This window comes from Passer domesticus, chromosome 5 (genome assembly GCF_036417665.1).
Source record: "Passer domesticus isolate bPasDom1 chromosome 5, bPasDom1.hap1, whole genome shotgun sequence".
NCBI classification, from domain to species: domain Eukaryota; kingdom Metazoa; phylum Chordata; class Aves; order Passeriformes; family Passeridae; genus Passer; species Passer domesticus.
In genome coordinates, this window is record NC_087478.1 from 33,296,203 (window position 1) to 33,324,141 (window position 27,939).

General features: G+C 41.3%; 1 protein-coding gene across 1 annotated transcript; it reads right to left on the reverse strand.

The window, feature by feature from the left end:
- On the reverse strand, positions 1–27,855 carry CPM (carboxypeptidase M). The gene is made up of 9 exons (XM_064419463.1): positions 27,754–27,855; positions 27,405–27,573; positions 12,515–12,612; positions 5,204–5,376; positions 3,559–3,743; positions 3,131–3,301; positions 2,153–2,305; positions 977–1,125; positions 1–344 (listed from the first exon to the last, which is right to left on the reverse strand). The coding sequence occupies exons 1-9, from the start codon at positions 27,769–27,771 to the stop codon at positions 105–107; spliced, it is 1,356 nt and encodes a 451-aa protein (XP_064275533.1). The 5' UTR covers positions 27,772–27,855; the 3' UTR covers positions 1–104.
- Positions 27,856–27,939: the final 84 nt, after the last annotated feature.

Here is a 27,939-nt window from a genome sequence, read left to right on the forward strand (position 1 = left end):
TCTGAGAATTTGGTTTATAAAAACATACTTTCTTATGCATATACAGTTCCTTCTCTGAAAAGCCACATTTGTGCAGGAAGATTTTGCCTTTGTCATTCCTGACTTTATTTGAAGATTGCAAGCATAACGGTCACTAAAACCAAGATATGTAGGGTTGGTTTTACTGCAGCTGAAGCCCGTGTGAGCTCTTGGTAGAGGGGAGTTTTGGGACATGAAGCAACTCTTGAGCTGATCTTATCTGAGACCTCTGGGAAAGAGAAATCCTGTTTCAAAGCACTGAAGTTTCCAGTGTTGTCAGGTATTTCCACTGTCTTCAGCATCGATTTAAATCCTGGTACCGTAGCCTAGGAGCAAACACAAGAGTTCTTCCTTGGTTTGAAACATTGAGTTCAACTGTGACACAATTAATATTCACACTTTAAATGTACAGGGCAAAATGTTCTAAAGATACATTTGAGAACATGGACTGGGAAAAGAGTAAAGTTTTCATGTTATAGCAATAAGACACTTGCTGTAGAGTCAGAATCCTGCAGTGATGCTTAAGCGTAAGCCTTTGGCAGCAGGCAGAGCCTACAGTTCTTTGGACTTCCACAGAGAAACCGTTTTGACACAAGGAAATGACAGGCACCCATGGTGGTGCCAGCCCCTGCTGTGGATCCCAGGCTGCAGCCCCTCAGCAGCTCTGTGGTTTGTTTCAAACACCTCAAGCTCCTGTTGCCGTGCTCCACTCATCCCAGCTGGCTCCACTAAGGTCCAGGGAGTGCTTATCTCTGGATACTGAGGACTGTATGGAAAAACTCCCTTTCTGCTGACTAATATTTAAATACATAGTTTTTTTAAAGTCTGCTAAAGAGTCTTTACACCTCCTATCTATGACTTGAGCAGCTCAGCTCAGCCACCTCTAAGGCTGCAGGGTCACTGTGCTCAGGAACTCAATGCAATTGGAAACAATCCTTCAGTAAGGCTGCATACTCACATTGATCACATATGTCCCAGGCAAAAGGAGAAGAAAGTACTCCCCTTGTTCATTTGTTCTGTAGGGGCAGACGTGTGGCCTTCCTTTGGCTTCCACGATGGCGTTGGGAATAGGATTCCCATTCTTATCAGTAACTTGGCCTTTGACACCTATGAAAAAGGGAGAGCAGGGAAAGATCATGAACTGTAACTGGTGAGCCTCCTTCTCTGAGAAAGGCAGACTGTTCTGTTGCTGGATGCACTCAGAGGCTATTTCACCACTTTTCAGCACATCTCATATAATGACTAGACACCTCGGCCTTGCTCAAGGGAATTAAACCAGAAAATCCTTGGCTTTTGTTGTTAATAGTTTATCCTCATGTTAAGTTAGAAAGCAGCATTGTAATCTCCTCTTCCAAATCTCATTTGCTGAAGGTATCATACACACTTACTCTATGTTCTTTACTGAAGGACTTCAAGCTTCACTACAGGTTTGGCAGTTTTTGCACACAAACACAGACACATTCCCCCTTCTTTTGTGATTTAAAATAAGTCAGCCTCTTGTCTAGTATTTCCCAAAGGCAGAATACCAACAATATCTGCTTATGAAGTAGTTTCCCTTAATTCCCACACACCATCTTCAAGGCACCACAGGCAGAGATAAAATAGCAGTCAGCTATTTAGGGCAACAAAATGCAAGATAAGCAAAAGGTCTGTGCAAACCCTTCAACTCATTGCGAAGCACCACAGCTTCACTAAGCAGCAGTTCTCTTCCAAATGTGAAGTTGCATCACACCTAGAGAAGCCTTTCAAATTTACAAAATCCAAGCAGCAAAGACCTAAAGACACTAGTGCTGAGGCACATAAACACTTAGAGACCTTTGAAATTATTATTATCCCAAGGCTGCTCAGGAATACGAGGGGAGGGGGGGAGTGCATGGTCAGACAGCCCCAGGGCCAGTCCCTTGCTCCTGCCCCAGCCCATTTTGAGCCCCTTGCACACCTGTAGTAGCCCCTCACCTGACACACTGTAAGTTCTCCTGCCTTACCCATCCCTGGCTTTGTAGCACTTCCTGTTCAGAAGCTCCCAAGTTAACACCAGATGTCTCCCCTGTGAGCTGTGGCACTGACCCAGGCTGCTGAGGAGCTCCCTCTAAGCTGGCCTCAGTTCTCACTCTAGCCCCACTCACATACCCACCTAGGTGTACTTGTTTGATATATTCAATCAGAGCAACTTTGTTGTCTCTCCAGAACTTTCCCAGCTGGTCTTCTGGAGGATATTTACAGCATGACAGCTCCAGTGTAATTTCAAAACACTGTCCCCAGACATAGTTGTAATCTTGCATTCCACCTTAAAAGTGAAAGAAAAGCGTTTTCAGCTGCAAAGAAACACTAAGGTCAAACTAAAAGACAAATAAGAAAGTTAAAATGTTGGTAACTTTCATCATACCTGTAAGAAAAGTAATTCAGATAAATTATTCCTCAATGCCACACTTGTATTTACTGCCTCCTGTGAAAAACCAACTTAATTATTTACTCTAGTTACTCAAAGAGTGTTGTTTTGTAAAACATACTTCATTTTGGAAATGGTGATGATTGTGGCTGAGAAAGGGTGGGTCTTTGACTTCAATTCATTCAAGCTTTCCCAGCCAAAAAGGGACAGATAGGCTGGCATAGGATTTGCCACTGCCAAAGCCATTCCAAGACCCTTTTAAGTCTTTTAAAACAATGAAAACAACATACACAGTGCACAAGCCCCATATTCTATCTGGCTACACATAAACAATAATGAAAACTTTTATTTCAGCAATTAAACATTAAAAAATGGATGACATATGAATAGAAGATTGCTTTTCTTCCTGAAAGGAGAAGATCTTGATGCCAAGCAGTGTGTGCACATGTGTGTAATGTATACAGCTACTGCAGGCCTTAAGTAAAGGCACAGAAGCAGGCAGACAGCAGTGACTGCCTCATTCACTTGTGTAATTGCTGGCTGGAGGAGTCTGAAAACACCCAGGTCCTGCTCACAGAGTCTGCATGAATGAGTTGACTTGCTTCCCTCATCAGCCCTCTACTCTGACTAAAATCACTGCCCTTTCATCATCAGAGATGGCAGGAGAAAGTGAGAAAACATCTTACCAGGAGCAGCTGAATGAAGTATCAGTGACATTCTTACCTTCGAGCTGGTACCAAGAGTACCCGTTGGTAATGCCTTCTGGGAAGGTTTGCCTGTTGTCACACCCTGCCCCTTTGTACATGCTGGCGTGGTTGGAAGAATAGGTTTTTGCCAGGTGAATAAAGACATCATCATCTGGAGATCTGCTATAGCCTTGCAAAGAGCCAGTAACTGCAGAGTGAAGACAGCCATTGTGCAACTCTCATTACTGGTAAAACACACTGGTAAAACACAGTTTTACATGCAGGATAAATATCTCCCAGAAGGCCACATTAGGCAGTGAATTTTGATGAGATTTATCAAATTCTGCCCATCCCAGCTCAAAAGCTACAAGAACTTTGCAGGAATACTTATAAATTTTGCTTTGGTACAGCCAACGTTGCTAAACCCAGTCAGTTGTGAGAGAACAGAGTTTGCCACCAGCTTACCTGGGTTACCATTATCAAAGGTGTAACTGGCAACCAGGGCACCCCCATGCAGGTTTGCTGAGAGAACAAACGTTTCACTTTTTATCCAGTCCATTACTGCTCGAGTCTCTGGCTGAATCTTGGCACTGTTATTTTCAAAGGCATCGGGAAAATTTCTGTTCAGATCTTCTCCATTCTTGTTGTACCTTAGAAAGAGAGAAGACATTCCCATTACTGTTTTGCCTGTGGATGCTTCCACATCACCAGCCTCCCAGTTCTCCAGATGTGTGGTGTGCCAGTATCTTCAGGGAACAGGGAAGATGACCATTTTTCATTTCTCAAGCATTATGTTGATGGAGTTCAGTTTGCTTTCTGGCAGCACTGGAATCTTCATAGGCCACAACAAAACAATTCTAAGTGGAAACAGAATATTGAAATGCACATAGAATGCACACCTACTCATAAGTGAATTGGAAAAAACAGAGCCAGATCAGAAGGACTTTGTCCTCTTCCTGTATGTGTTTTTCCTGCTTGTATAGAAGACCAAGGTAACTATTGAATGGCTGTATCCCTTGGGCTCTTCTCACTCTCAACAGACAGAAAAAATTGAGTCAAACACAGGATGCATTTATTCTCCCTGAACCTTAACGCCCAGCCTGTTCAAACACTCTCTTGCTTTTTCTCTCAGAAGGTCAGTACAGGAATGAAGAGGGTATTCACTGTTGACTGTGTTAATTTTTGAGCTCAGTCTGTTAAACTCTGTCTATTTGACAACTGAGGGGATAAAAAAATATCCGCCTCCATATAAGTCCCATCTATTTGCTGAGGATTACATTTTTTCTTAATAAAAAGGATGGCCAATACTGGTCACCTAAAGAAGAACTGAACTACCTAAACTTTCTTTTCACTTGTTTCTGATGTTGCCAAGGCCAGTGATCCAAGAGAACTTCTAGCTCATAGGTTTGCTTTTTCTGCACATTCCAAATCTGCCCTTTGGGCGTTTCTTTGCATTCTCTCACAGTCTCTTTCCCTCTTCTAGCTTGTTAAGCTTTTCATCCCCTTTTTGGTCTCTGCAATAGTCACAATAAAGAATGCAAAAGTAGCACAGGATGTAATGCCAAGTTATATTTTCTTCTGTGTAGGTTTCTTTTCCTACCATCACTATTATACCCAAAGAACCTACTATAGCCAGCTCTGCTTGTGTAACTCCTCCTTCTTATTAAATCCACACTCAACATGATTTTTAAACACATGGCTAAAGTACATTCAACAACCTTAGACACACCTTTTTTCATTAAGAAGTGTTACAGGATTCTCCAATTGAAATAAATCCCTGTGGGTGGAATTTTCCTTATTTTCTTGCAGCACTCTAAAGGTGCTACAAAATAGGGAATTGTGCTTGTATTTGCAATCTGGGTCTCCTGCCTAAAAGCTGAGGTCATTACACCATTCTGACCAATATTTTCTGGCCACACCACTTATAAACACCAGTCTGACTCAGTCTTCCAGAAACTCTATGCCATAACAAGGGCACAGGCAAAAATTAGCCCTAGCACATCCTGTAGACTCTGCTCTCCACCAAGTGTGATTCAGTCTTCTGGCTAGCCACGATTACTACTCCCCACCCATTTATTTTACCTCTCCCACCCTCCTAAGCCACCCTTACCTTCCTCGTGTGTAATAACAATCAGGCACTTTGGTAGCTTCAAATCCATCAGGATTCATCGTTGGCATGATATGAATCCGGGTATTGTTGAGTAACCGGGTAATAACTGGGTCACGTCCATAGCTGGTCACCAGGAAATCTATCAAATGGAGCAGGATTTCTCTCCCAACAGTCTGTGTAAAGAAACACAGAATTTACTTTAAGTCTGATATGGAAGAAGAAGAATAAGAAAATAAACAAATAAAGATCCACCGCCTTGAACTTCAGGTTTTTCTTATGGATTTCACAGACACACAAGGCATATGAGAGCACACTGATCCACACTACTTTTTTATGCTCTCTCCTAAATATATTTAAAGCAACTGAAGAGATGAAAGGAATCACTGGAGGGTTTTCATAAGGATTTTAAACCTAGATCAACCAGACCTTTTTGTATAACGGGAAACTGACTGTGTCAGATGCAGTGCTTAAATCTTGCATGGATAAGGAACAGCTACAACAAAAAATAAAGCTGCCTGATAAAGCCACACCATGTGGGCTTGGGAACTCCACTGCATTTTCTCAGTCCCACTGCAGGGTCCCAGCTCTGAGCTGGTGCCTGAGTGACCCCGCACATGAGTGCCAGCATTGTGTGGCACCACTTGGCAGTGGAGTTTCAGAAGGAAGGGAGGACAAGTCTGCCACGTTTTCCAGGATGCCACAGAGCAGGATTTTTTTCTTGTTGATCCTCTTTTATGGGAAGTCAGTATTAATACAAGATCAAAGAGGCCACATAGGTACTTCTGCTACATTGCTTTATTTAAATGTCATGAGGATGTGCACCAAATAAATCCTTAGAAAAGGACATGGAAAGACATTTGGATACAGACTTTAGATCAAGGACAGGCAGTGGCAGAGAAAAAGCCAAACACATATTTTTGTTCATGTAAGTTTGTGTAAGTCATGAAAGCTGACATCTCCCTTTAGTCTATCAGATTTTAGGTAAAACAGTATCAAGTACAAGATCCAGAGTTAAGGACAATTCTATTGAACCCCAGAAACCACTGCTGGTGTTCACTGCACCATACTTTCCAGGGGCACTTTCCACAGCGCTGTGACCCATGCCTCAAGGGTGCTTTAGGGTTCCTAAACCCTGTCTGGAAAGGGAACAGACCAAGACTTGCAGGTAGATGAGTTCTAGAGATAACTTATCTCTACTTTATCTCCAAGAACAAAGCCTGGTCTATCACAACAGGATCTAAACCAGCACCTGAGTATGTGAAAACAGACTGCTCTGCAGGTTTGATAAATATACTCTGTGAAATTCAAGAAGGGATGCAACAGAACCTGTCTTGTACAGGCAGCTCTTGAAAAGGGTGATAGACATCTTGGGAACATTATAAGGGTGGGGAAGAAAGGAGAGGAGAGGAGAGGACAGGAGAGGAGAGAAACCAGCCAGCTCATGGCCCTGGGCATGAGAGATGAAGTTACCAGACTCAGAATCAGCAAGAATAGCTCTACCACAGAGACAGGTAAACTACAGACAAGACTGGACTGCTGCCTGGAGAACCTGGGAAAGTGCTCTTCTCCTCCTGTACTTCTCTTAAATGCCTGAGCAAAATAAGGCCCAAAAAGAAAGGGTGGAGAAGCAGGAGCAGAAAGGGGAAAAAAAAGAAAAGTAACAAAAAATGTGGTGGAAAGGAACAATGTTTACAAAGAATGAAAGATTACCTGATTTTCACAGATCATATTATTTGCAATTAAAAGTTAATCCCAGATTTACTTACATGTACAGTATTTTACAAACTATTTTATAGGATTCCTTGTACTCAGGACATTAGGCAATTCAGATTATCATAAGAGTGCTGGCACTTGGGTGATTACACTGTGAGAAAAGAATATACTTATTACCATTGTTTTGGTGTGGTAACAGAGGGGTGGTTTTGTTTTGGTCCAAAGCACCCTGCATTCCTTGGGAAAGCACATCTGGAAGTATCCGAGGGAAAGCTTTAGTTTCTGGGAAAGTTCAAGTTCAAGGTCAAGTTTTGCTCAAGCCCTTGGAAAGCATCTGCTGCTCAGTGAAGCTTTACCCTGTTACTACAGAGGTCAGGAGTGTCTCTGGATAGGAGTTATGAGTTTTATTTTAGAGCTTCAAATAAAGGATCTAGACACACTGAAGATAGGTTGCTGACAGTAAAGTCAAGGACAGCTTCAGGTTTAATATGAAGACAGAGAGAAGAGCAGGGGACAGCATATATGTGTTCTGGGGCTTTGAGAGGACATGAACATTTAGCTTTGGTTGCAGGATCCCAAAGGAGATGAGATGCCAAAGTAGATTGTGCTATAGTATTTCACACAAAGGGTGACAGAAAAGCAAAGGAAATCCCATTCTCCCACCTCTAGGGATACAATTAGACATTAAGTTTCTCTCTGTGCACTTTCAGATGTCAGCTTCCTCCTGTGCCCCAAAGGGAGAAAGTGAGCAGGAAAGGTTTTCAGTGATGCTCAGGGGAAGCCCTGAATGAAGAAGTGTGCGTGTGTCAGGACATGGATCAATGCTGTAGAAAGGGTGCAACTGCTGCTTCTCTACACAAATCCTTTAAACCTCCTGACTCTGCCTGCAGCAGGGCTGTGTCAGCACCCTGCTCAGCTGCCACAGGGATTATTCAAGAAGCCAGAGAGGCAGCCAGTTAGGAGATTAAGGTTAGGTCCAATTGCACCTGTGCTGTAACACTTTACTGCATCAGCCCCGGGTTTAGAACTGTGCTGTTACCACATGATAGAGACCTAATACCAGAGGACTATGGGTGGATGGACTCTGCCCATTTTTATTATTAAAATTCTTTCCTTAAACATGGCCTGGTTTTGAAGCTGAACGATGTTGAAAGAAAGACCCAAACCGTCAGGTAGGACCTGTTTCAGGGCAACACAGCCTTGCCTGGCTCCTTGCTCCAGCCCCGGCTGCTCCACAGGCCGGGTTCAGCATACCAGGCACAACCCCACCTAAGGAAGCACAGTGTGAGCAGTAGGCCAGCCTGGTTTCCCACTGAAATGCCACACTTGCAAGATGTTATTTTTAACACCTGTACTGCACTAATTGTCATGCACGGCTGGGACACACCCCACTGGGGCTGTCCTCCTTGGCTAGAACACACCAGCCTTGCAGTGACTGCTTGTGCCAACAGCTTGGCACACACCCCTGCACTGCTCCAGCAGCAATCTCTGTGGACATCTGAGACACAGCACATGTGTCTGTGCAGGGAAGTGCAGCTCTCTGGTTGATCACTGCAGGAAATGCTTCTGAACCAGTAACTGGACAAACTCCACTGGCTTCAGGATTTACCTGGCTGACACGTGGGCAGCTTTTTCTTCTTCCACTCAGAAGAGTGTGAAGAAAGATAAGGAAAAAAATAACTGCAGCAAGGCAGTGTTCAAATGTGCTGAAACACACCTCAGCAACGTCCAGCTTTTTTCAAAGTCTGTTGTTAGCACTGAGATTTGATTGTTTTGAATTTTGAAATCTCTGGTGCTTCTGACCTTTTTCACATCACATCAGCTAATACCGAAGCTAGGTGGAAAATAGTTCACCATGCAATAAACATTTCTTATAAATACTGGGTTTTTTTTTTTCCTAGAGTAAATACTGTTTCCCTGCATATCACTTCAATAATATATCAGACAGGACTGGGACATGGGAATATGGAATTACAATTCCTTATAGCAAGCTGTGCAGTATATGCAGTATTCTTTTTGTGCAATTGGATGATAAAAAACCAGCCTTTTTTCCCACAGTGGTATTTTGATAGTGTAAATGCAGCTTCCATTAATTTCTTAGAAATAAGAGTAAGAAATTCTACACAAGACTCATTAGTTTATTGTTTGGCATTTTTTATGACTCTATTATATTGATCACAAATAAATCTACTCCAGCCCTTATTCACTTAAGCCCTAATATTTCAGGAAACCCTACTGTGGATATGACTATGTCTATGATGACATGGGAAAGAGGGTAGAGTTGCTTTAACTTATTTCACAAGATAAGGCAGCAGATGAGCAAATCCTTTCACAGGCTAGTTCAGACCTATCAGCACAGGCTCAGTTTCACACAGTGAAAGAGGAAAAATACTACTATTTTAAATAATATTTTATATGACTACATTATTATATTATTTATATGAGTATTTTATTTATATTATTATAAAATATTGTTTATTATAAATAAGCAATTGTATTATTTAATATTATTTGCATTGTTGCTACTTTATATACCGAGAAAATAAAGTGATCAGAAAAAGAAAAGGGCTCATATCAGAACTGCCATCCTGAGAAAGAGTTTATCTTGTGATGGTCCAGTTACACTACAGCTGCAGAAAGTTAAAGCCACGTACTCAACACATGAAAGGGAGAAAACAGAAACACGCAGAAAGTTTACAGCTTGTTCAGATGTGCTTTTCCTTCAAGGGTTTCCCTGCAGTGATACACATGGTTCAGGAAGAGCTTTCCAATTAGATCCTCTTTGTTCAGTTGTACAGAATGCACTTAAGTCACTGGCACAGAGGGTCCAAATGGTTTTGCTCCATTTATGACTTAGTTATTTGGTTTGTACTAGGGGGTTTGGTTGTGGTCAATATTAAGCAGGAGGAGTTCTTCCCCAGGGAGGAATGTGTGACTTAGAAAGAGAAGGCCTTTCAAGTAAAAGCCTGGGACAAGAGAGGCTGCTGTCTAATTCAGAATGGGGGTTACCCCAGAAGATCAGGCAACCTCTCCTGCCCCTTCCCCCTGCAGACTTTATCAACATTTCACAGGTTCATGCATTTTGTGCAGTCAATTACACCATCTTGATTAAAGTTAGCTTAAATCAGTTTTAATTTGGCTCAGGTTAAACAAAAAGTACTGCTAAAATGGTGTCCAGCTTCATACAGGCAACATAAAGAATGGGAGAAGTTTTTTGTTGCCTCTCAGTGGACCTGGGGCAAAAGTTCACTCTATCTGGCAATAGTGAACACAAATTAAAATCTTTTAAATCTTGGCTGGTTATGTCTTAGAGTATCAAGAAAAATAAACTTAAAAAAAAATAAATCTTTTCAGTTCTGAAAAAAATACTCCTTTCATGGCATTGTGTACTCAGATTACTTTATTAGAACTTCCCTATTGGGCAGCTTTCCAAATAACCTAGTTTTTCTTCCAGCAGCACGTGTGAACAGCCCACACACATGTAATTCAGGTTCCACCCCAACTTTTATGTTTCTGGAGCAGTGGGCCAGCTGAGTCAAAGTTAAGTGTCATATGTGTGATCATAACAGGTTAGAAGGGCGGCATCAGCAAACTACATTTGAGAACAGAACTTCTCATTTTGTATCTTTTGGAGAAAACAGCACTGAAGCACAAAAGACCTGACTGGATCAATGAAGCCATAATCCCACAATTTCAATTTATGAAAGACTCTGGCAATGCAAGTTGAAACTTGTTGTATAATTAGTGCAAAGCTTATCTGCTTAATATGTTGTAGGAGTAGTTGAATCTATCCCCAGTGACTAGTCCAGCAGAATCTTAGATTATGGGGAAAAAACATTCAAGTTTTCATATGCTTCTCTCTATGAGGAATTAATTTCCTGCCATCTGAAATATATTTATGATCAAATTAAAAAAACCCAAACAGCAACTGTGTTTGTATGTTTGTTTCACCTGTACGTACCAAAAAACCACAAACAGCAAAAATCATCATGTGGGTCTGAAAAGGAGGAATAGCTCTATTTCTGGGATGTTCCCTAGGTGTGAGCTCGGTCTGACAAACAACTGGAATGTTGGAGGCCTTAGCCAGGCAGCTCAAGGATCAAGCCTGCTCAGACCGTCTGGCACTGCGTCTGACTTTAAAGGAAAACCTAGCCTCATTTCCTCATGAAGGCAATAAAAACTCAGATCCTAGGCAGTGATCCGAGTTGCCAATCCCCAGCAATTCCCAGCCCTGTGGATGTGCAAACAGTGTGTTCTCCTATGGTCAAAGCTCTGTGTATATCCAGCTGGGCAGTGATAATGACAGGGGAGCTTCCTTGTGGAGACTTCAGTATGTGTGGCCTTTCACAGTCCAGCAATATTGGATTTGCAAGCCAGCCCATTCTGGGTGAGATCATATCCTGCCCTCCACCTCCTCCCCATCAAAGCTGGGTGATTTACAGTCAGAGGTTTGCAATCCCCCCAGCAGTCCACAGGGACTGCAGCCTCCGTTCCTAGATACCTTGGTGACACACACCAGGTTCAAGGCTGCAAACCCTACCTTGGGCACCCAGTAACAAATGTACCCATCTGACACCATGAATCAGCTTCCTCCCACACAGAGTTAAATTCCCAAGCAGTCCAACTCCCAGCAGCGCTTTGAGCAAGGCCAGTGCTGAACAAGGTGAAACTAGTCTAACTTGGGGAAAATTCTTGGTACATAATGTCACAAGTGCCTGTAGGCGTGCCAGTGCTCACACACAGCAGTAACTCTTGACACGTTACCCTTTGCACAGGATACACTTTCTACTGTATCTATCTTTTTCTTAGTTTTGGAAACCTTGCTACTCCTGCTAAATTATTTAACCTTCACATGAAAGACTGCATACAAACATTTTGTGCAGTTTAAACTTATCCTGCAGATGACTAATATAATCAGGTAAAGGCAAAGAATAAAAGAAATGCAAAGCAAAAAAGTACTATTGAAGACAGTGAAGCTTTGATTCTTTCTGATTCAGATTCAAATACTGCATCAGGTAGGCTCATAATCATAATTTTTCCTTGATCATTAATAAGTGGGCATTCTTCCCAGAGCAAGTCTATTGTTCTGGCATTGCTTTTTCTTTTGTACTCTGTGTTATCTCAGGTGAATCTAGCTGTTCCTAGCTTAAGGTTCCCAAGATAAATTTTCTTCCTACAATAAATAATTTGATGCTTCACAGCAATTATTATTTAATCTTAGGATGTATTTGAAGAGTTCTATCAGTCATATTTCATGCCTAGGCAATAACAATGTACAAGCAAACTACTGCATCAGACTCTGCTGGGAAACTGAAAGCCTCTGGGTTTACTCACTTGGAGAAGACAAAGCTCTCTGCTTAAGAGAGGTCTTGAGTGTAGGATTGTTGGACTCTTCACCATGATGTAAAGTCTCCTAAGGTCCTTCCACCAAAACAAGGGAACTTTATTCTGAAAATTCCTCAATAAATACACCCATATTTTGTCTTCCTTGAGTTATGACATACCTCAGTAATAAGAAGCACATGCCTGAGAGAAGCTCACTCTAAACCTCTGGTAAGTGTATTTGGTATAAATGACAGTGCAAAAATTGAAACGTACCTCATCCCCATGCATATTAGCAACATACTTGAACTCTGGAATGCCAATCTTATGATGGGTTGGAAACCTTCCCAGAACAAGAACCCACAGGTCTCTACCTTTAAGAGGGGAAGGGGAAAAGACATTTTTTAAAATGAGTGTAAAATTATACAAGCCTTAGAAGAATAAAAAGAGTTGGTCATGAAGACCATTGTACAAATTCTCATATTTCATTGGTGCCCACTCAGTCCTATATACAACATATCAAAGTAGACTGTGGGGTTCTCTTACTCTATGAATATTTGCAATATTAGCTATAGGAATAAATATGCTTTGCCTTCTGCCCAAGTACAATAATAAACCCTGCAATTTCTAAAGCATTTAACCAGGACTAGAAAAGGCTTTTTTTTTTTTTTGTAATAAACACTTTTCAAATTAAATTAGCAAATAAGACCACTCTTCTCCCTCCCACCAAATTTTAAATCATAAGGCTTTTCTGAAATATATACAGAAATTTTCATTATCACAAAGAAAGAACATCTGGTTTTGTACTAAAAACAACACAAAAAAGCTAAACACATTCATGCATTACTACTCAGAAAACAGGAGGTACCAGAAAGAGTTGTATCAGAGACATATTTCAAATATATCAGCAGGGAAAGAATTAATAGCTCCAGAAAGAGTATTAATTAGAACCAGTAAAGCTGCACAAGAAGCTGAACTTTTAAGTACCAAAATAAACATACATACATTTTGGAAGTCCACATTTAAGCAGGGGGGAGAGGGAGAGGAGAGGAGATTTTTTGTTATTATTTTTAGTGATAATGTGGCATTTCAGACCTCATCTGCAAATCTGTGCTTCCCACTAGTCAGCTCAGCGAGGTGGAAAACTCAAGTTTCAGTAGATGGCAGCAATGAAACTGGACCAGTTACTTGATAATAGCAGGCTAAAGATTGCTATTGCCAGACCTCGCAAGCGTGGTAGCTGTCCCCAGCTCCACACAGGAACTGCTGGCACCCACGACCTGTCTGAGAGGAGCCCAGCCACCCCTGCAGGACAGACAGAACACAGGCACTGCTATATGCAGTACTATAAAAAGCCTTATTTCCTAAATCTTTGTGGACCATCAAATCTGCAGTAAACAAACTCCGGAGCGTATCAGCTTCCCATTCCTGAAGGCATGACCACTGTAGTCATGCACATGCCACAGCATTTTTGTTTTCTTTTCTAGCCATGCAACTGACTCACAGCAGCTATACCACAAGGTCATGACTTCAGGAATGGGAGAAAAACTTGAAGAGGACCAAAGCAACACTGCAAGATGCACTGAAACAGTTGTAAGAGAGGTAAAACTGAAGACAGTGGTTGCCAAACTAAATTCTCAGTTAACAGAATCAGAGTCTTAGGATCAAGAAGCATCAAGACAGTGCTGAGAGCTGACAGATTCAACCAAGAGTGATCTCAGTATCCCCTGATCTTACAGCTGCTCTTGAAGACATTGGTGTTCAACCCCTGTAACTGTGCCATGCACAAAGCTGTGAGATGATGCTACTGACTCTTTCATTAATGGACAATGTGAGCAAGCAATCCATACCTTTAAAATAATTTTGTGGCAACTGATTTGGTAAGGAAGCTAGTTATTTGGCCTTGTTGTATGTAGAACCACTGTTTCATAAAAAAAGAAAGTTTGACTTCTGTAAGCCTAGACAAGTTGCAGAGTGGAGAACCCAAAGATACTAGCTTTTAATCACATTCTTCTTCAAAAAGGAAAGAAAGAGAACACACAAATCATCTCACCCTAGCCCTTCTCCCTTCCAAAACCTCAAGAGGTCCCCTCAAATCTCAACCTGCAGCTCTGTGAAAATAGATGACGAGCCTTGCTGCAGTAGCATATGCTTGGAACTGAAAATAATCCTAGCAGTGAAAAAACTGTTATTCATAATTAAGTGTGGACAACAGCCTCAACTTACTTTCCAACTCTGCAGTGTGTCATTCTCTCTATAGCTGTATCCTGGGGCAACTTGCAATGAATTACCAAGGAAGTCCTTCCAGGATGCTGCTATGATTCTTTGTCCTTATGCCCTCCAAGCCCTGCTTCCCAGCTGTCATTCCCTCTATTGGAAGGCAAGTTCAGACATCTCTCCTTGGTGTCAGTGGCCATGTGGACTTCTGCACCAAGAGGAACACACCTGCCTACAGCAGCAGCTGCAGCCTTTCTGCCACAGCCCAAACCTAAAGGTGGCTACTGCAAACCTGCAACATGCAGCTCATGACACACACTCAAGTAAAGAGTCCACGTAAAGTGCCCTAGATGTTTCCATCATTTAAGATTTTCTACGAATAACAGCGTACTCTGATATCAAATTAAAAAATAATACTTCCAGTGTCTTGCCATCAGCAGTACTCGTTCCTGCTGTAGTCACTGTGGATTGCACTCATGGGAAACACAAGGAAGAGCTAAGTATAGACTAACATTAAGTACTGATGTAAATTGGCCTTTCCTGCATTAGTGTTCAGACTGTTTAGAGTTTGCGTGAGGGCCATCTACATGATAAACACTCCCATGAACTGAGATACCAATTATTTCCTGGCATTTCCAGCTTGTAAGAAGTACTAAACCTTCCATTAACAATTAAAATACATTCCTGGGTCTGCTCAGCCTGCAGTACTGGATAGTGTATCTGTGAGGGATGATGTAAGATTTCTTCCCATACGGCTGTAATTAACTGCATGTAAAAAGATTCAGCATATGGATGGTTTCCTTTAATCAGCAAAGCCTAGATAACTCTGGTTTGGTACCTGAAGGGAACAGCTAAGCTTCCTCTCATGCTTTGAAAAGCCATTTCTCATTGCCAAATTGCCAAACCAAAACTGACGTCAACTAATTAGTGAACTATATTTCAAGTGATGAATATAAACGTGTGTTTCTAACTGTGTGTCTCAGGACAAGCAACAAGACTTGTATTGGAGCAGAGCCAGACCACACAGCTCCTAGTAGAATGAGAAGCCTTTTTAACTTTTTTAAAAGTTTTCCAGCATTGCCACTAGCTTGCAACGTAGTGTCATATTCTAAACAGATGTACAAAACCTGGTAATTAAGGTGAAGAATTGAAACTGATCTCCAGATCTACTGTGAAAGAAATAAAATCAATTTGTAGATGTTAGAATCTTGATTTTGTTCCCTGGTTTTCTTCTGAATTATATTTCTGCTTGTCTTCACTTTGTTCTTTACAGCTTCACTTATGAAAACTCATAATTTCAAAGAAAGTTATGGCTAGGAAATGAAGTGAAATGACTGGGGAAAGGCTCAGACCCACTGTCAGTACCAGGCTAGGGTACTGAAAGAAAAAGCAATAGACTGACTACAGTCCTCCTGGCTTGGCTGTGAGTTGCCCTGGCTTCATGGGTAGGAATTGCAGTAATGCTGATCTGTGTTGGGGCAGCCCTGCCTAGAAAGGTGCAGGACAGAGAGATTAACTCTCATTAGAATGCAAGGTCCCAGAGCAATTCAATCATAGAACCAATCTCAGAATCATTGAACAGCCCAGGTTACAAGGAACCTCAAGAGATCATCTGGTCCAACCCTACATGGGAAAGGAAACCTAGATAACACTATTCAGCACTTTGTTCAATTGCATCCTTAAAACCTCCAGTGAGGAGGACTCTACCTCATTTCTGGGGAAGTCATTCCAGTGAATGAGTCTCATTGTATCAAAATTTCTTATATTTAGAAAAGGGCACCTCTCACAGTGCAACTTGTACCCATTGCCCCTTGCTTTTCTCCACACTGCTCCTTGCAAAGAGAGAGGAGCCACCCTCTTGATAGCCACTCTTCAAGTACTTGAATTCTGTGATAAGATTCCACCCTAAGCATTCTCTTCTCCAGGCAGATGAACCTCCTTGGGGCAACATTGTCTTCCAGCAAAACACTACCACAGCTAATGAAGGTCTTTGAGAGAAATTCCTTTTGCTAAACTACCATCAGCAGCACCCTTGCCCTGAGGTACTCTGATTTGTCATTACCAGTTCAAGCTGAAAAATCTAATGCCATTTTGGAACTTTTCTTCTGCAAGAGGACTGCCCAAAAACACACACGGCTTGATTCAGATTCTAAGAGAATTTGGAGTACCAGTACATTATCTGCATAACCAGAAATAGTTAATCAGAATGACTGATATGGCAGAAGTAGCCCTACAAACATGAACAAATACGTGATTTTAATCTAGCCAGACTGAGTAAAACACTGCCAAAATAAGCTACATACCTGAAGCTGAAATCAGACAAACATCCATAAAAAACAACTGCACATCAAATTCTTTTGTGAGCATTTATCCTTACTTTCAGGTATACTGATACAGAATGGATTAGCTAACTGAGACAGAATGGATTAGCTAAAGACCTGGCCTGTAGTAGCACTGTAGGCATTAGTAATGAACAAAGTTGATATGCCAAGAAGAGGTAGAACACTTTAAAAATCAGAAAGTCTTCAAGGTATTTTAAAGAATAAAGAGATACAGATCAATCACATACATCAACCAGGCATGTTTGGCAATATTCAGCATGGTGCTTAGATAAGCAGAAAAAAAGCCAAAAGCACCCAAGGTAACATTTGGCTACAGGTTTATCACACCACAGTCACTATGTGGGGGCTAAACTGAATACTTCTGGCCTCTTCCCACAGATCCCTTATTACAGACTTAAGGCGCTCTCTCTCGGCAAAGAGCAAATAGAAATATCAATTTCCCACTATTTAATCAGCTCCTGTCTACTCCAAGAGATTATAGCAGTCACTCTAAATTAGAGACAGCACCATATAAACAGAACTGACAGAATAAACAACGACTCTAAAATACACTAGATACTGTTTATTTGTATCCAAAGCACTTGAGAAGGGAAGGGAGTCAAAACAATTCATGGTTCACATGCTTGCTTATCTTCCTAAACGTTCAACTAAATCTTTGGTTGATTGGGATCCATTGCTGCTTTGGACACTTTCACAAGACTTGGATCTTGAGAACAGCAACCCTTTCTTTCCTATGTACATGTGAGTCATCACTGTACCATTTCCAGTTCTCAGAATCAAGTTGAACAGAACTTTTTATACAAAAAACATAAAAATTTGCCAATGCAGAGCACAGTCTCTACAATAGTACCTTACAGGTTACTTTTGAATAAAAATCAAAAAATAAAAATAAACTTGTAAAAGTCAAAGAAAAACAACCCAGAGGGAATACTGGTTTTAAATTAAGATAGACTAACCTTATTCAGTATTGCTCACTAATAAGATGAGAACAACACAGACACATTGAAATAGTCTTAGCAGGCTTTTTCTACTATTTATACTGACTGGTTTCATATTTACACCCAGAAACTAAATAGATTGTTTTTCCCTTTTCACTAACTCTTGTCCTATCACCACAGGGTTTTTAAACCTAGTTCTAAAAAGGTGTAGTTTATTTTCTGAGAAAGCTGTGAAACTGGTATGCATCTAGTAATTTTGCATCTAGAAAAGCTATTGTATACATGAAAGTAATAAATATTACCCATTCACAGCAGTACCATTGGATTATCATGAATAAAGTGATTGCTTGTAACACAAGCTGGCCATAAGGGACAGGGGTCATTTGTTTTAAAGTGCAATTTATCCGTATTCAATAATATTCAATTCCTGAAGTACCTCACCAAGAGATTTGCTACACCTATCCCACAAAAATCCTTGTCAGATCTCAGACATTGTGTTTGCCTCAAGAATAGGAAGCTCAAAACCATCCACGTCTCAACACTGACAAGCAGACTCCTACAAATCCAGACACTGAGTAGCTCCCCCCATCCCTTTAACTCAATAAAGGGGGGAAAATGGAGACTAGATTAATTTTTAAAAAATAATCCAGTCTCTGCCATTACCATCTGTTTCTGGTTTAGTTAATAAGCTACATTAGTCGGACCAGTGTTTCCAGATTCTCTCCTAAAACAGGTAAGAAAATGCCTCTGGAAACACTAGCAATTGGCCTTCAGGAAAGGTAACAAAGACACAAGGCAGCAACTAAGGATCAGGCTGTGTTAATACCTACAAGTAGAGCAATTTGGTCTTTAGTCTCTTGAACAAACACGTTATGATGGCCTTTGTTTATTCTTGGGATTTTGAGATCAGCCTAATGCAATTGTGCATCAAAGCAAGTTTTGTATTCTAGGCAAACCATGACCAGGAAAAATGCTTCATCAGAATCCTCCTGGTGGCACATGGCTTGAAGTGCATAGCAGGGAAGGCATCTGTGCCTACCTTATTCCTGTCCTTTTCTCCAGCTGCTCTTTGGAAAGCAGAATAATGGACACAGTAGGACTACATTTCTTACTGAGAACAGAATTTGCTTTTATTTTAGATTTAGGATAAATGTTACTTTTTCAGATGTGCTCAAGCTCTGTTTAAAGCCCCAGGTAACTGGAAACAATGGATGCAGAACACACAGGCTAGGGACAAACAGGAAATGTAACTCAACTGTCCTAAATCCACGGTGAGCTCAGCACGTTACGCAGCAGCTACAGTAATTTAATTAAGTGACTCTGACTGCCATGGTCTGACCTTTCCCATAACAACAAGTAAGTCCTAGATATCAAACTGCAGAATCATCTGCCTAGAAACATCCTCTACCCTCCTTCTCACATTTGTGCCACAGCACAGCTTGTAAGAGTGAACAGTTTTACGAGGAGAGTATTCTCTCAGCTGTGAGGGGAAGAAATCTACAGCAAGTCCTATGCATTATCTTTTTCTGTGTCCACTTCTTAAAATTAATCTTCTAATTAACAAAGAGTTCCAAAAGCATAACTTTCTGAAAGTTTAGAAATCACATGCACATTCAGATTTCATTTAAAAAAACCTAAAAACCCAGCCCTAAAACCTATCTAGATCTCTCTTCTACACAAAAACATGTGCAGAACAACTGTCTAATGAACAAATCCTTCATTGTAAGAAGTCTTGCAAACAATTAATTAATGCATTATAAGTAGGTTTCCATGTACTTGTGTGAACACAATATGCCATAGCTACACAGAGAAAACCTTTAATTAGGTAGCCCTGAAAATAAGCAAGACTGGTGCAAGAATCTGCAGGCAGAGGTCCTAGGCAGAAAGGCTGGGCAGAAGGGATGCAGGGCACACTGCTGCTCTTCTTTTGTGGGAAGTGAATGGAAAGCTACCAGAAACACTTTTCTACTTAAAAATGTCTCATTGTCTGGAGTGGGTAGGAGGGATGTGTTACTAAGTTCTTCTCAAGTTGAAAGGAGAATGCAGACAAATTGACCATCTGGGTAAAACTGAGGCACAAGAGTTTTATTTCTTTAAGTAAGTTTGTGATTAGGATTACATTTCATTTACAGGGCTAAAAATGTATGCAAAATGCTCCAGAATGCAGAATCCTACAACGAATGAGGGGGGGAAAAAAACCATCCATTTATGTCCATCGTGCACTATTGTTAGTACCCTGAGCTCTATATTTTAGTTAGTTTTAAAACTAACAAAACCCTCAAACATAAAATCTCTTACATATTTTACTTCCTCAACACCAGGAAAGGATATGCTAACATCACTGGTGAATTACAATATCCAGTAGTTAATTCTGCCTAATTCTAAACAAACACAGAAAGCTGCAAAGTCTTGCTGATGGGAAACAGGATAGCTGCAGCCCTAAGACTTTTACTGCTCTGAAAAAAAGTTGACAAATATATGCTGCAACCAGACAACTACAAAGCAAAAGGTAGAGAGGAAGCAGGAGAACAGCGACTTTTCTCACAAGGCTGATTCTAAATAAATGCTCCTCACGTGAATAGTGTACTACTTCTAAACAGATCAGATCTTTCCATTTTGAAGTTACAACATTAAAACTTCAGTACTAAATAACAGTTTATATATGAGAAATGTTTGATCTGTCCTTGTAGAATAGGTTCCCCTCACACTTTATTTATTTATTTAGGCTGGGACAGAAATCTCTGATCTAGCATGTTCCACAGGAAAAAAACAAATGAACAAACTTTCCTCCAAGATTTTCTGAAAGAAGTGTGTTTAAGTAGGAGAGATCATAGAAGGCAGGACAAAAATGATTGACCAATTCACAGCAAGTGTAAAGAACAGAAAATTTAAGCAAATAATTTTCTATTCACTGCAAGAGAATAGGAATGCATAGTCAGTGAATGCATCTCCAAGAGTAATGGCTAAGCTTATCAATCTTTTAAACATCTGACACTGACCAAACAACATGTTTTTTATAAATGATCCGTGTAAAAAGCATAGTTGTACTGACAGGAAAGAAAAGTTGTGTTATCATCAGATAAAATCTTAGTACTTGGCTGTTGGAGGACTGATTGCTGACAAACTACTTGTGTCGCATCACAGGAGTCAAACTGCTAGAGGATGCAGCCAGATAATATATAAATCTACATTTCAGCATTTAAATTTTTAGTTTCAGTTAGGACAAATAAAAATTAAAGCTAATATAGTAATAGTGACTTCTATTTAAATACATGATTTAGAGCAAAGCTCAGTTGGGAGCTGCAGACTTAAGAATACAAGTTAATACTTCTTGTTTCTAAAGTCATGATTTAGCTTTCACTGGATAAACCATGAAGGAGCCAGTACTCCTTCTCTGTTTTATTTCCCCTTCCCATCACAGTCACTGACATACTGTGCTGCAAATAGACTTTACAAGGCTATTAATATCCGGCCCATCTGTGAACCCAAACACCTTTTCAATAACAAAATGAACATGTAAACCTACTTAGAATCTTGTTAACCTACATTTATATGCCACACATACTGTCAAAGACAAGAACAAAGATAGTTATGAGGAAAGACATGAAAGAGAACAAGTGACCCATAACAGCCAAAAAAATTCAGAAGTGAGAAAGCATGGATAAGAATTTAGCTGTCACAATAAGTTTTAAAATGCCCATTTTCACATGGGACTCTGGACTGGAGCCAAGTAACTTTAGCAAGATTTGCATCATGGGGCCCTCCAAGTGGAAAATGTCTCATTCATTCGTGTTTCTAAAAATGAACTTTGAAAAACCTCAATGCTTTTATCATTTATACACACCAAGCTTGTATGAAGAGCCTGTAAGGAAATTTGTGGGGTGGGGATAAGGAGGAGGGAAGGGAAGAAGAAACATTATCAAGGATTGGAGACAGGAGGAAAGTCATCTGCAGCAGTCAAATGGAACAAACCTAAGGTAACAATCTTCTACACAAATATACCTCGCATAATGTAACCACAGAAAAAATAACTGCAATATATTCTTCAAAGACAACACACTTGCTATGGATTTTCATCTAGGTAATTTGTTTATTTTTAAGACAAGAAAAAATCCCTCTGTTACCTTTAATTTTTCTTCCTACTTTTAAAAACACTGGAACTAGCATTTAATAATGGGTAACACCAAGAAATTCACCTCCAAGTACAGTGGGCTGTAGAAAACCTTCTCACTCTATTTTTGTGCACTGCCAGAACCCCTGAGCCAACCCAATAATAATTCCAGTAGAATACAAACATTTTATGGGTAACGTATTTCAGCTTTGTTGTCTCCAGCAGTAAAACTTGTTTTCTAGTACTTTAAACAAAGTAAAAACATCCAGAATATAAAAGCCTGTAATGTAACTTGAATAAAATTTACGATGCACTTTACTATTGATGGTAGCAACTCAGGCTTCTTCCAAACTGTGTCACAATAAACAACTTAAAATGAGTTCCCAGCTACATACACAGACTATTTCTGTGTAGATGAGACAAGTACAATACCTGACCTTTTATTAAATATTTTCACTGAAGTGCAGTGAACCTTAAATCAGTGCTCCCCTGTTCACCATAAACGCCTAAAGGTATCAGCCACCCATAAATGCCTAAGGGTATCATATCAATCACACTATCAGAGGAGTCAGGAGGTCTCAGTTGGCCTCTGGCACACCTTGGGCACACATTCCACTGGTGCTGGTGAGGAATGATGGACAGGTAAAGTGCCTAGGTTTCTACTGACTGTGTTATCAGGCACATCTTGCATACAGCACTACCGAGTCCCAACCCCTAGCACGCCCTTTTGCTGAATCACAGCTGCTTATCAGATGGAAACCTGGGCATGCTCATTCCCTCCTGTTTTCCAAGGAGAAAAACACACAAATAGAGGCAGGAAGGAGACAAAGTGCTCCAACAGGCACCTTGTCACTGAGAAACCTGGCCTGCTGGGAGCCCTGCTGAGCACACCTTCCCTGAGGTCCATAGTACAATCCATGCACGCAGCCATGGGCAAGTCCTGCACAAACTATAAAACACAGCAACCATACACACATCCCCTGCACATCTCAGCCTCTCCTGTTTACAGAGCAGGGGTAGCAAAATGCTAATAAGCAAGACTCACTACTTAAAAACAAAACCAAAACATTTGCCCCAAAGTTAGCAAAGTGTTTAAGATTAAGGGACAGAATGTGTCTGTCCAAGGGCAACAGAGAGAGAGAGCAACTGGATATTGGTGTTTACTAAGCATCAGAATTGGATGACTAAGCCACACAGTTCTCTACCAAAGAAGCTTTCAGGACAGCTCTTTTGCAAGGTATTTCTAGTGGAACCAGAACAAAATCTGGTCTGTTTGTTTTAGTTTTTGTCTCTCCAGTCTCTCCAGATAAAATCTGCCAAAGGGATATTAATATATAAAGTCAACTTTGAAACTTCACTAGGTAAAGACAGGGGTACTTTAACCATACATAACCTTTCCCTCAGTGAGCAGAATCTGGCCTGAGGATGTTTACAACTGTCCCAAAGTTGACTGGAATTCTAAAAATGCAGACTGGCCTCCAGAAAACCTAGATGTAAACCAAGCTGTAATTAGCATGCTATCACTTTATCTCAATCCAGAGTGTATCTGAAAAGACCTTTTTAGAGTGTGGATCTACTACAAAATTTACTCCACTCTTCCAATACCTGGCTGGTTTTGTCCTCCTAAGGAGGTCATCAGTTCTGTTAGAATCCTTAAATTGGCTTCCCACCATCCTCATTTTCTTTTCAAAGAATAGCAACAGCACTGTATCCTGAACAATGAAAAGCCACAGATCAGACACATACATTGACTATTTTCCTTTTGGTAATGCACTCTAAGATTTGCTTGCTGAAGACTCAGTCTGTTTCTCACTGGGGTGGCCTTAGGCATGATGGGTTAATAAGATTACACCAAGTCCCATTCTGCCATCCCAGACTGATGCAGCTCTGCAGATTCCTCTATTACTACAGAGTGCACACACTGTTCTGAGGCTGGATATTGGATATATCAGAAAATTGAACTCCTGACAAAAAGCTTTTATAACTTTATTCAACAACACACCTGAAACAATATAAAAGAATTATTAAGGCATTTTCTGGGCCATCACACATCTCTGCCTACCTGCTGCTAAGACTGTATCAGTTTCTCACAGACCAACCTACCTACAAATCTTGAGGGATGTGAGGATACCTACTAAATTAGATCAAAAGCTAACACTCAGTTTTGTCAGCCAATGTGCTATATCTTTTAAGCTCCTTTCTCCTTTATTTAAGGACAATAGCTTAGCAGATGAGATACATAATTAAATACCATAGCTTCCAAATCAGATCTGGAGACTGAACAAGCCTTTGCCAGTCTAGAACGCATTGTTTTGAGTAATTTGGCAGAGGTGCTCCTAGTAATCTAGCAGGGGGAAATTCTGTATGGTGATGTAAACCACCACAAAACAAATTGGGAGTCTTTCCATTTGTTTTCCATTGAGAATCTTGGTACAGATTCTGCTATGCACACTGCTATTACAGTCTACATGCATCAAATAAACACTATGTAAATCTCACCTCAGATTTATCCATAACAAATCACACTTGACTTTTTGGGTTTTATGCAGAAATGACTGACTTAGTGAAAGGGAGCAAAGCACCCTATTTCTTTTGTCTTGACCTTAGCAAGGCTTTCAACAGAATCACAGATTCAGGAATTGCGTGGGACTTCTGGAGGTCATCTGGTCCAACTCCTCTCCTTAAGCAGGGCCACCTACAGCCAGCTGCCCAGGACTGTGTTCAGCCAGCTGTTGAATATCTCCAAGGATGCTCCCAGAGCAGCCTGTTCCAGTGTCTAGTCACCCTCAGGGTGTCTTTGCAAACAAGCTGGGAACATATGGATCAGAGGAATACACTACAGTAAGGTCAGAAGCTGACTGGACTGAACAACTGGTGGTTCAAGGGACAGCAAATTATTAGCAGCATTCCCCAAGGGTCAGTTCTGGGGCTGATGCTGTTTAATATCTTCATCAGGGCCAGGGCTGCCATTCAGAGGGCCCCTAGTAAGCTGAAGGAATTTCCTGAGAGCAAACTCATGGAATTTGACCAAGATAAATGCAAAACCATACATGGGGTTCTTTTGTTCCTGCACCTGGAACAAAAGAGCCCCATGTATGGATTATCAACAAGAAAATAACCCCATGCAGGTACAGACTGCAGACTGGCTGGGCTGCAGCTGTGCAGCCAAAGGGCTGCAAGGTGGCTCTTGAGAATCTGTAGAACCTCCACCCTTGCAGATATTCAGAAGTACAGTGGAGAGGGCCCTAAGCATCATAATTAACTTTCAAGTGAGCCTGGCTTTGAACAGGAGCTCAGACTAGATAGCCTCCAGACCTACATTACTTTATGATCTGCCTGGAGCAGGTGAGGCTTCTGACATGAATAGTGTTTAGATACTTCTCTTAAAGAACTACATGTGATCACTTTCTGAAGTGGTAATACACAGGTCCCTACCACCCTCCACAACTTCTAAGAGTTGGATTTTTATACCCTTGCAGAGCTCTGAATCTACATACACCAACCAAAAGTCAAGTTTTTACTTCACATTCTTCATAATCCAAGTCTAGATAGCAGTATAAAATACTAGATTATGAGATAAAATTGGAGTAAAACACAGATTAACAAATAACATGGGAACAATAGCCATTCATGATAATAGTAAAATAATGTCTGTCGATTTTATAGATGTTACTTTGATCCATGGGATATTGTATTCATCATAAAGAATTTTCATATCAGGATTATCAACCTACTACATCACATTGGTCTCAGTTTTAGAGTACTTAAATTAATTTCTGTTTCTCATTATCAAGAAGCAGATTTTGCTACCATGGTTTAGCTACTTGGCAGGAGGACAACACTAGTAAACCCATACAGCCATGTGCATGCAAAGACAGTCTTGCTTGCAGCAGCTTAACTGAGAATAGAGGAACAGAACTTCAACCCATGGACCAAAATTGAAACTTCATTTTCACCAGAATTCTATAACCACTGTTGTCATAAAACTTTCTTTTAGTATGAGGAAAAAAACCACCCAAATTAGACCCTAATTCAGTATCGTCCCCAGCCATATTCCAGGTGACTCTGAAGGCTCATTTCTCCACAAAGGTAGAAATCTCTTAACATTGAGATAAAAATGAAAGAATAGAGGAGCACTACACATTTTTCACTGCCATTCTGCTTTACATGGCACTGAGAATAGTAACGAGGAGAGCCCACACAATTCTCTTCTCAGAGTTTGGCAAAGCAGAAAGCAATATATCAAAATCTGAATGATGTTTCAGTGCATTGCTCAATCACAACCAAGAGATGATGATTTTCCAGTTTTCATGCTGATGGAACTCAGACAAGTTGAACATCTCATGTTATCAGCTTTCAGGTATCTAGATATGTAAAAGCCAAAGTTCCAATCTCTCAGGCTGGATGAAAGGTTTTTGCCTACCCGCACAAAGATAAGCTAGCTGAGTTTCTGGCAGAAAAGTCATGATCTATTCCTATCATCAGAATGTTAGCTAAGTTCTCTAAAGGTATGAAAATAAGGATGTGGATAATTGCTAGTTTGCACTGGAGGGAACTGTACTTACAGGAACTAACCTCTTGCATGGATGAATAACATAATCCAATCTAATTCTGTCTTTGATGAAACCAAAACCAACACAGCTGAAATAACTTTAAGATTCCTTGTCTACTTTGAGATACATGGTAAAACAAGTGAGAAGGCATGAAAATGTGTTCATGATCATCTATCAAGAAGAATATGGATTTTTATTTTTTTAACCACAAGCGTGGATTTGATAATAGACGCTACAAATGTCTCCTTCCAGTGGTACAAAATGGGATTAGAGGAACAGATGATGTTTCTAAAGAATGATTTTTCTATCTAGTTTTATAGCTCTTCTCAGAGTGATTTAGTTTATTGAACTGAAATCTAACAAAGCAGTTTGGGGTTTTTTAATTTGTTTGTTTTCTTAGAATTAAACAGATGTGCATTAAAGTCCATATGCAAATAAACACTAATCTTTTAAATCTCTTTTGAAAAATTAGCCGCTTCTCCCCAAATTTATGGTAAGAAAGTAGCAATCATAGAGAGATAAATTAAAATATCAATATAAGGTCAGAAAGGTGATTACTGATTTCAGTACATTTTCCTGTAACATTTGAGACTGAAATCCTATTCTTCATCTACAGCACAGGACCTTGTATCAGAAGGTATTTTTAACACAGCCACAAGTTAGGAAACATACTTCTTTAATTATAGTCCCACCCAGAACGGGCACTTGGCAAAGGGGTCCCACATATTCTACGCTCCATAAAGACAGCCCTGCTTCTGAAATTGCCACTCAGGACGTTTCCAGCTCTCAGAAACAAGAGTTGGAAGAGCTTTTACCCTGATGACACGTATGATGCTTCAGCCACAGTGTGTTATTGACGCTTAAGCAAGAGGAAGACGAAACTTCACAGAGGTTTGTTAGAGCAGCCCCGCCGCCAGCAAGCGCCCACGAAACGCCACCTTTACCCACACCTAGCCCGATTTCATGAAACAAAAAGCCTTCCCTCCCCTCGTCCAGCGCGCTCACCTTCCACGGAGCGGCCGATGCTGTGCAAGTGGCTGAGGGAGGGGTACGCGGCGTGCACCCCGCGCAGGTACCGCTCCAGCTCCTCGGCGTGGTGGTACTTAAAGTCCAGCGCGGCCGCCGCAGAAGCCAGGCAGAGGATGAGGATGGGGATGGGGATGCCCACCGCGTCCTGGGAACAAATACATGAAGCTCCCTCCGCGGGCTGCTCGCCGTGCGGTGGCGGCGCCGGGGCAGCGGCCAGCCCGCGGAGAGCCCGCTCGCCCTCCCTCCATCCCTCCCTCCTCCTGTCCCTCTGTCCCCGTCTCTCCCGCCCTGCCGTGCCGTGCTGGAGCAGGTGCTGCCGCCGTACCGTGGCCGCCGCCCTCATGCTGCCGCCGCTGCCGGCCCGCCACTGCCGCGCGGCGCCGCGCCGGGGCCGCCATCCCCCGCGGGCCGCGCCCGGCCTGAGTGACGCGGCCTCCACCCACTCAGCGCCCCCGGCCCGCCCAGGGGCCGCGGCCCCGGCCCGGCCCGGGCGGACAGCCCGCCCCTCGTC

Coding starts and splice junctions, on each gene's coding strand:
- CPM (XM_064419463.1), bottom strand. Junction 5,377..12,514: donor CTAATATGCATGGGGATGAG/GTACGTTTCAAT, acceptor TTCTTTACACAG/ACTGTTGGGAGAGAAATCCT. Junction 3,302..3,558: donor CTTTGATAATGGTAACCCAG/GTAAGCTGGTGG, acceptor TTCACTCTGCAG/TTACTGGCTCTTTGCAAGGC.